This window comes from Haliotis cracherodii, unplaced genomic scaffold (genome assembly GCF_022045235.1).
Source record: "Haliotis cracherodii isolate W230 unplaced genomic scaffold, xgHalCrac1.p SCAF_11, whole genome shotgun sequence".
NCBI classification, from domain to species: Eukaryota; Metazoa; Mollusca; class Gastropoda; order Lepetellida; family Haliotidae; genus Haliotis; species Haliotis cracherodii.
The window spans coordinates 1383681-1394389 of NW_027266266.1; the positions used below are offsets into that span (position 1 = coordinate 1383681).

The 10709-nt window shown below is 38.3% G+C and overlaps 1 protein-coding gene across 1 annotated transcript; it reads right to left on the minus strand.

The window, feature by feature from the left end:
- Positions 1 to 31: 31 nt before the first annotated feature.
- Positions 32 to 6624, minus strand: LOC139455194 (uncharacterized). The gene is made up of 4 exons (XM_071236743.1): positions 6516 to 6624; positions 2937 to 3092; positions 2684 to 2752; positions 32 to 567 (listed from the first exon to the last, which is right to left on the minus strand). Exons 1-4 carry the CDS (start codon positions 6622 to 6624, stop codon positions 95 to 97), a joined length of 807 nt encoding a protein of 268 aa, XP_071092844.1. The 3' UTR covers positions 32 to 94.
- Between the last annotated feature and the right edge of the window lie 4085 nt (positions 6625 to 10709).

Below are 10709 nucleotides of genomic sequence, written 5' to 3' on the forward strand. Positions count from 1 at the left end.
AAAGAATGAGAAACAACGATGAATCTGTTTATCAGGTTTTTATTGCAACGTTAATCACAATATATGACACCTGCTATGGTCGATATCCAGCGATTTATTTTGTACAAACAGCACATGTCAGTTGCCAGCCATTTACATATGGTGGACATGGAAGGGAACCACATGCAGAACTGACCAAATATAAGATATGACCTTCTTTGTTTGCATGGCCTCCTGGTATGGATTCTGGGTCTTCATCTACACACACATAATCAGTTGAACCTGTGTACCTAGTGCCACCCCCGAAGAGGTAGCCCTTGTATTCCAGATGCCACTCAGGGAAGCACGCATTCCTGGCAGGGACCATGACAGCACTCCTCCTGTGGCGACTGCAGCACACCACACAAGGGACATCGTGTTCATACATGTGGTGCAGAGGCCCTGTTGCTGCATGCGTTTCATACTCAGATCCATATAGGGGGTCGCCTGAAGCTGCTGCAGTGTGGTTGGCGTAGATCGGAGAGTCAGGGAGGCACAGTGTTGTCCCTGATCCACCCTTGGCCTGGAAATGGCTTCCTCCTGCATAACCTGGGAGATTGAAAGGAACTGGTTTTCGTCAAGTCATATTTGTCAGCTGGAAATCAGATAACCAAGGGAATATCAAATACAAGTCACTTCTTGTATTTCTTAATTTAGTATTTTGAAAAACAAATATGGATTAATTGAGACCTGGTTGCTCTTTCTCATATTAAAAACCACATGAAGTGAATTCGATTTAGCATTTCTTCTTGGAAGCTTCCCCTTTATCAAATATTACATCGGAAAATTTGAAATCTTACAGGAAAATCTAACACGTTGTCTTGTGAAGAAAAACAAATTACCCGTCACTTTCTGTTTTGGGAAATCATTCATTCATTTGTTCCAGTAAACACATTCCCACATGGGTACAATGTGTGAAGCCCGTTTCTGGTTTCCCCCGCCATGATATTGCTGGAATATTGCTAAAACCGTCATAAACCTTTACTCACACTCTCCAGTAAACACAACAATAACGATATATTCTGTGACATTAGGTGATATATGTGACACAACTTCAAACCAAGTCACACTATCACTTGCAGATAGATTACAACAGTACATTTTAGACACCAATAGAAATATGGATATGTTTTCTGAAATTGTTCCTGATATTTTGTGGTGATGATCAGTATCAATTTGACTATAATTATTCGCAAAATGGATGTTCTTAAAATCTGCATGGATTGATTTAGTTTAACATTGCTGTTATTCAGTCAACTTCATAGTCGTTACCTTCTCTGTCAGTAGGCTTGTGAATTGTGTGTTTGTGTTCCTAAGGTACTCTAGTTAAAAAAATATAACGAGCAGTCAAACAAACAGGTCTCAGTTATCGTGACGAGATTTTACACCCTCACATCTGCAAGCACCAGGCTCTAATAGCAGAGTTCTACGATTCCCACGTATGTGTTTATGAATCACCATCAAATACTGTTACTGCCCCCGTCGATGGTATCTTTCACAAACACATGCAAAGGCAGGCCATGTGTTCACCAGAAAAAACACAGTAACATCAAGTGGTATGGCTTCAAATCTGGAAATGTTCACCACAGTCTCTTTTACAGCAAGAATAGATCGCTTGACTCGACTATTTACAGACCGGCGCCATATGGCTAGAATATTGCTGAGTGCCGCGTTATACAATAAATAAACAAACAATAAAACAGGCAGTCGAGCACATATACATGATGCTCGTAGCTATATAAGTGCACGACGTTATACCCCATTTCGTATCTACACATCAATACCTCAGCTGACAACTGTATAATGGTGGAACAGGAAAGTTAAAAACGAGCTAGCTTACCTGTAGATTTAGTCATACTCGATTACAATTTGGAACCAAATACGCAGCGTTAAATCTCCAAAATAAATATTTAACATATGATATATATATATATACCGATAAATGAAAAGTGTAAAGTACATATATGCAATTGATTTTCGGCTTGCAAAAGGTTATGGAGTATATTCGATTAAATGTAGTCCAAGAGATACGGTATTTGTCTTTACCCTGGAAGATCCATATAGTTGTTAATACTTGGAACAATGGCATTATGTCTGGGCTATTCAAAAATATATTTCTGAAAGATACGCCATACAAGCACCTTTATTTCAATAAGCACATAACTTTAGTGATTCTCAATTTTTATTAAATTTCTCCCATTTTCACATTGGTGTCATGCCTTTCATGTCATACTATGAGAAAATGGTCAATGGTACAATTTGTAAGAAATTGATGTTTCGAAAATATAATCAATTTTCTCCTTCATCAAGCTATAATGTTTGAAATAACACAAACATACAAACCAATCTTTGACCCAATTGCCGAACTCATGTACTTCTCTTGGACATGCTTGCCATAAAAGGCGACTATGGTTGTCGTAAGAGGCAACTAACGGGATCGGGTGGTCAGGCTCGCTGACTTGGTTGATGCGTGTCAACGTATCCGAATTGCGTAGATCGATGCTCATGATGTCAATCACTGTATTGTCTGGTCCAGACTCGATTATTTACAGACCACCGATATATAACTGGAATTACTGCTGAGTGAGGCGTTAAACAACAAGCAAAAAATAAAAAACAACTTCTCGTAGACTCTCAGGGAAAAAAATCTATCGAAATGTTTTACCTTTATACATGACATCATTTCCTAACGGACATGTTGTCTTTCCCCATCGAGTGAACATCGCTCCTCCTCCTACAAATACGCAGACATATAGACACAGAGTGGAGAAATGGCGTATTGAACTTTTATATGTGCTGTATTTTTCAAAATACATCACAAAAGAAATGAACTCAAATGAAATCGTAATATACTGTGTCCAGTAGAAATTGAAAGCAGTCATCATGTATAATGGTATTGACGAAATATCAAGATTTACCCGATTTACTACTTTGTGGAGTGGAGGTCACTGGCTGTAGAACCTTCTCCCCCAGATAGAGGCTCAGCAGCGACCTCAGCTCATGCAAGAACTGCCTGTTCGTGGAAGCCGAGCACGGGGTAATGACATTAGTTTTGTTTTTCTTCAAAGAAGCACCTACAAAACTCAAAGCAAAGTGCAAACATATCAACGATCTTTACTGGCGTGTTTCTATTAAACCATTAAGGGACAAACACAATTCTGTGCATGGAAGTCGGTAGCACTTTTGACGTTTGTTATGTCGGCCGAAAGGGGACATTGCTTTCTCGCCCTCAAAAACGGCCGCGAGAAAGCGATAGGGCGAATACACGAGACGAGAACGCGATAACATGAGACGAGAAAGCGATATCACGAGACGAGAAAAGTATCCTGACCCAGAGTGGACATCGCTTTATAGCTTTATTGCTTTATCGCGTTACCACTTTATCGCTTTATTGCTCTTTCACTTCCTCGCTTTCTCGAGGAAAAGCAATATTCCCTCTCGACCATTGTAGGGGTTGCATTGTGTTATCAGTTTCAATTTGAGGAATGTAAACATTTTCTCACTATTTACATAGGTGATTTCTGTGAAAACTAATTGATTGATTTATGGCTCAAATTAGGTGTTTTATGGCACCATTATGCCGTCTCTAAATAAATCAGATTAAAATCTAAATATAAACTATTCAAGAAGATGTTAAAGAACCCCCGATTCTTTCATATGACTATGATTAAACAGTCACGGTTGATTATATTTCAAAACACAGACTTATAATTGTGGGTGTTCTTTAAGTTCTTTTGAGTAATATATGATGTTACAGTGTGAATGCCATAATATTCTTTATGATATTTGTTTTACGATCAACTTGTAGTGTGTCCCTTCTCTTGTTATCACAGTTGATATTTGTACTGTAGAAAAACTACACATATGGAGAGACATCCTTATTAGTGTAGCCACGCAGTTAACGTTTTTGCTTAAGTAAATGAGTAAAAGACTTTTCCGTTGTACTGAATGTGAATCATTCTAATGTACTACAATACAAAAAAGAAAACATATGCGTGTATGCAAACGAAACAAGATATATCTATCTAACAAATTTATCTCCACTACAAAATGTTGCAACGTTCTAGGTATAAAAGGCAAAATAGTGGTGAAAATTATGGGAATGGATCACTTAATAGCAGCAACAACTTTTTTCGTATGGGGCATTATGGTAAATATCACATTATCGCTCTGTCGCTTTCTCACTCTATCACTCACTCTATCACTTTTTCGCGTTCTTGCCCTATCCTCCTATCACTTTCTTGCTCTGTCGCTTTCTCGTTTCGTGGTATCGCTTTATCTCTTTCTCAGGACCGTAATTGAGGGTTAAAAAGCGATCTTCCCTCTCGGCCACCATATTATGCAACTTGTTCGACGGGGGTGTAAGACATAGGACATGCTCTTTCATCGTGCGACAAGTTGCTTGTGTGCGGCATATCATACTGTGTGTCAAAACCACATGGTATGTACATGTACGCTTTCTGAACAAGAATGGCGACTCTGACATATCGCCCAAACAACACCCCGTGCTCTGAAATCATTGAACACCCTTTTTAATCTTCTGCTATTACAAGAGATCCCTTTTCGACGGTGTTGCATATATTGACTGAGATTATTGAGAATATGCATGAGTAGAAAGTCGTTGCATCACAATGATTTGGAAAATTGGAAATAAAAGTGAATCGTAAGGCCGTGACAGACGCGAAATTGCGAACAGGGGTGACCTTGGATGAAATTGGCCACATTTGACTAAATAAATCCACAAGTTTAGATTTGGTTTTTAAAATTGTTTTGGATTGTCAGAACATGGATGTCAAAGGATGCAGCAGGTTCGTCTTTAATCACAAAGGATATAGGAACAGACGCTTACTTTGTATGTTAAGAATGTGGATTATTTTTTAATATTTAATCTATACAATAAAGATTGATACCTACACTATACGTGACGTGTCAAATTAATGTCAACCATCAATAATCTGTCGATTCAAGACATGCTTCACTGAAAGACTTTCTCTTGCATTGAAAAACCCTACAATTCTGCTCTTTTCATCATTTATTTGTAATGCTGTGAACGATATTTATGGGCATTACATAATGTTACCTTTTTTCTACTTCTTTGTGTGTATTGTCGATTTCAATATCAATATGTGTTGCTAAAAAATTGGTTACACGAAACTACTACGAAAATGTATTGTGAGCAATTTCGAATTCTTACCTTGACAACAGAATTATAATGTGCTTCAGTTCTCCCCTTTCCGTTAAGCATGTGTACAGCTCTCAACTGTCTATTGTTCATATCGAATGAGTTAAGTAAATCATAACAATAACATAAAACATAAAAGTAATTTATGTCATTGTGTATTTAAGATTTAGGGCCATATTGTGTTTGCTCGCAGTTTATGTAAGGCAGTCAAGTTATTTTTATGCAATGCAGAATCTTCAATAATATTTAGAACTATTTCTCTTCTAATGTGTTTCCATGTCAACACCATGTGGTAGGACAGCCAAAACTTTACATATCCGCCATGACAGAGGTAGGCCTAGTGTCACAAAAGATGAGTTCTTAAAATGTGTTTCAAAAGTAACAAAAAACAGAGATAAGAAGTGTATGCCACTCGCTGCTATGTGAACACTAAATTGCTTACAACTTCAGTTCGTACAACCTATTACATACAACAAGTTGTACCTACCAGTTGTACCGTGTGGGTGCCCCTTAAGTAATTTGTCTTAATGTTTTCAAATGTGCATGTGTTTTTGAATATGTTTTGCGAAGCAAGATACGTACAATACATATCACTTTTTATTAAAACAACAGAACACCTGTAATGTGAAATGATTTGAATCGTGATATATGATTTGGTTTATATTGACCAAGTTTGTTATTTAAGGGACAATCCATATCATTTTCTGAGTTTATCATCTCCATATTGTGAGCCCCTGTGGCAATTCCTTGTCCTCCACAACCTATGATGGTCGTAAAAGGCGACTAAATGGATCGGGTGGTCAGGCCCTGTCACATGGTTGATGTATGCCATCATACCAGGATCGTTGGTCATGATATCAATCTCTGGCTCGACTGGTCTATACTCGAATATTTACTAACCGCCTCAATATAGCTGGAATATTGCTGAATGTGGCGTTCAACAACAAAAAAATATTTAGCGGAAATACCCCAAGAAGTGTACGGATGAAAGGAAACAACCTTAGGTTTTTATAAGGAAAGTATGCTGGTTCATAACACAACTGATAACATTTTTTTTATAAAACAAGTGCAAACATGGTTAAAAAAATGTATTGTGACCTCAATAGTTCAAACCTAGTTACGACTTGTTCACAGATTTTAAAAAAGTTTGTGATAATAAATTATGGCATTGCTAGTGAGAAGTGCAAGGTATGTTTTTGAACGCTACAAATAACACACCTAATCACATCCCGCACAACAATTACTGACGAAAACAGTTAACAACTTTAACATACACATTACGATAATTCATAAAGAAAATTGAAACTATAGTCACCTGCGGCAAGTTCCAGGCAGAGGAGGAGGATGAACGTTGTATGCAGCATCGTCACTGACTTCATTCCACACCGACAGTGAAGGTAGAGCGGGGAGACATATATACTCATCTACCAGGACCTAACACCTACTCGTGCATCATACTTCAGAACAAATGTTACCAAACATTGCAGTTGATTGAAAGATAAATATCCCACTCGAGTTGGGTGTGAACGAATCATGAGTCATAAGTCATATTTTTAAAAAGTGGCTGCAGACATAGATCCTGTGTGATACATGTACAAAGTCAAGCAAAGTAAAAGTCTGAAAACGTATTTTATGAATGTATGCATAAAAACATGTGACATTTGTTGCACTGTATGTACCCACATAAATAACATGTTTAGATGTATAGCTATATGATATCGGCTATGTTCTATCTCTCTCATGGCTACCACGTGTAAGGCGTACATGGGGTGTCTCCAGGTGTGGTATTGCTAGACTAAAAAGGGCAAATATCCATTCTCATTTAATCACTTACACGTATCACATAAACATGTTTTTAATCGAAGTCGTACGAGTTGCATGGTTACACCTGCACACAAATCCAAACCAGTGTTATATGTTTGTTCATTCATTTTATTTTAGCTGGTAAAAGAGGTGCCATCATAAACTTGTTATATACATTAGATTTAGAATGAAGCTTAAATGTATATCTCTTTAAAAGTAAATCCTTTGCTTTCTACAAACAATAAATATGGGCATTGTCTCTAATCCAGCATATAACGATTTAAACCCTCATTTCATTTTCTAAATTCTTTGCTCATTTATTTTATTTGTGCTGATAAACGGTCATCCTTATTTTTTTGTGTCCATAAAATATAGACGTTTACAGCAGTAAGGGTCAACTGATGCATGCTGAAACATTGATGATATCTCTGTTTAGTTATTGATGAATGAGTAACAGAAGGTAAGATGAGACAATGATAGGGCACGCATCTTGCTAGGGTGTAATTGCGACTGTACATTTTATGCTATGGTGCACTACATGATACACATCTTTACACCTGGCCTTGATTGCTTCACATATCATGTATCAGTACACAGGCGTTAATGGCTATGTTTACAAAACCAGCAAGTGACAGCTGTTGGTAATAGATGTAGCATTGCATCTGCCCCAGCACTGAGGTGTGCACACCGCACGCGAGTTTTTGTTGTTTAAATTCCATGTGACAATTACATGTCTCAATACCAATACTGGAAATAACTAATAATAAAAAGTACAATATATCAGCTGACAGTATCGTTGGAAATCTTATGGTAATGAGATGACTACATATCATAGAGGATGAAGCATGTTGGCTAAATCAGCTGACATTATCGACAGTGCAGTAACAGGGGAATTGTCAGTTTAGGTAGACAGATGTTTATGTTTTGGAAGATGTAAACTAAACACAATAACGGTAGGAATGGTTTCCTAAATTGAGAATGTAATAAATCAATCAAATATTCTCTAAGTGCGAAATACCAGCTAATAATGATGTGATATGAAAGTGAAAGTAAAATGGATGATAAGAGCGTCCATAACATACATAACCACTTGTGTTGTTTTATATTGACACAGAAAATGTACAAAACAAGAGGGTTGTATGCAATCTATTTCACTACTTCACACAAATGACATACTTTAACCAGTCCCGATTAGGTGTCTGACCAAACAAAGTCCATTGGGTGTAAAAGGCAAAATAGTGGTGAACATTGTTATTGATGCATTGATCACGGAAAATGAGTGGTGACACCAGGTGTTCGTGAAAAGAGTAAGTGTGTTCCACCACTGACACTTTTTATAACCAATGCAGATTTATGTTTTGGGCCTAATGCCACTCTGTGAATGCTTAATAGGTATTAATGAAAGGGAACAATCCTTTTCCATAGCCACACAAGGTCTCTGTTAAAACCGATTGTATGATTCCAACTGTGTCTTGGGCATGTGTTTATGAATAACTGTCAAATAGTGATGAGACCAGGTGTTTGCGAAAAGGTGAGCGTATCCTACACACCATACGGCATCCATCACAAACACATGCAAAGGTAAGCCAACTCATCACCTGAAAAAACATGGGAACATATGGTACAAAATAGGGAATTGCATCGGACTTCATTTTTGTCACTGCTGCGTTAAATTTTGAAATGCCTTCAACATAAACCTGTCTCCCGTGAAACGTTTGAAAGCTTTACTATGGCTTTGAGTGTTGTAACCTTGATCAAACAACTTCTGGGCAAGAGTTATGTGGTGCTCTTTGATATCTTTGTAGACTATGCCTCAAAAGCTGTGAAATGTAGACACCACTGATTTGAGCTGCAGCAATATTGCTTGACATGAAGGGAAAGTTGACATTTGAAAAGTTGAAGTCATTCCTCTTGTCACACCATCAATGTTTTGTCACTCTGAAACTTATGTATAAATCGACAAAATAAACACATGACGTGGTCTAACAGATCTACTTTAATTCTGGTTCAGGTGGGTAAATCAGTGGAAGGGAATTGCCTATTTCATGGTTCTTGATATACCCGAAGCTTAGGTTAAACTCCTTATCCAAATTCCCCGATTTTGACAATTTGAGCTTAAATTCCAATTCCAATGCGAAAAGAAACAGAACACTAAGAAAGGGCGTGAAATTGGTGCCCAGAATGTTTACCAGAATGTACAAAGACGCCCATGTTACCAAAATGCACAATGTACCCATTGGGTGACGCGTGTTGCATGGTTTGCTTCTTTCACTCTGTAGAATGCCCACGTGCAAAATGTAAAGCGAAACATGCCATATGTGTGACATTTAATACGAATACCTTATCTATATTTTCGAACATTCGTATTGTGAGTAATTTGATAACTGAACATTGAATTTCAAAACAAGTGTTTTTTTTATTGTTATTGACAGGGCTTTTCATCTTTTCTGGGCCTCATGTAAACAGTTTCACAAACGCCTAGTCAGCTAAACTTCATCCGTTAGTAAGCACAATCTACTCATCATTTCTGAAATACATGCAAGCAATTACACAAACATGACATTTTGGTAGATTCCGTGTGAGCAAATACAGAAATATATGTAAGGATTTCAAAGCTAAGCTTCATCTGTTACCAAGTACGGCTTCACAATTGACTGCCCGGGTCACAAACATCCACATGCACATATTGATTTATACACCGTTCTCTATCTGCCTGCATGAACATGTCCAGCTATTATTGCTTAAGCCAGAACATGATATACTTTCATTGAGAAAGTCACACGGCTGTACGGTAAATCATACAAGGTAATAAGTTTCTATAGGCAACATATGTTCAATTTCAGAATGTACTGAACAACAAAAGTTCCTCTGACATTGAATAAGATTTACTGCAAAGTTATGTTTTTTTACCAAATCTGAAACAATTTCGGTTTGCAACAGATAAAAGATTCCCGTAAGTGTTCAAATGGTTTAATTTGCCATACTGACTTCAGAAAATGCGTGATTTCATAAAAAAAACCATGAACATGCCAAAATGTCAATTTACAAATCAAATAGCATGTTACCATCTCTGGTTGCGATGCACCCAACACATCTTCGTCTCATGGAATGGACCAGGCGTAGCACCAAGTCCTGTGGAATAACTGTCTACATCACAGTCAGGGGATGACATTCACGTTCTGTTGAAGAGGATCCTGAACAGGTCGAGTAATACGAGTCCGGGCGTTGTCATGTTGAAAGGTAATTCCTGGGTCATGACGGCGCAGAAACGGTAGAACAACAGGGCCGATGTCCTCGTCGCGCTAGCGCTGTCCTTTGAGATTTTCCTCCACCACTATCAATCGGATCCTCTGTCTTGCTGTATTCCCACACCATACCATAACGCTGCCGCCCCTGAACCGATCTTCTTCCATGACACAGTGAATGACGTGACCTTCACCACGACGTCGGTACACTCGAATCCGCTGTGGTAGAGGTTAAAACGAGACTAGTCAGTGAATAGAACCTATCCCCACTGCATGGCCGCCCAGCGTAGACGCTGTCTGCACCAGTGTAGACGTGCTTTCCTGTCAAAATGGGACGTCTGGCGGGTCCTCTGGCGACAATCCCTGCACATCTGAGGCGACGTCGTACGGTTTGTGAAGATATTCGGCTAGGGCCAGGGATGCTTCTTGCAGCCACTGTTGCTGGCTGGAATCGATTTCGT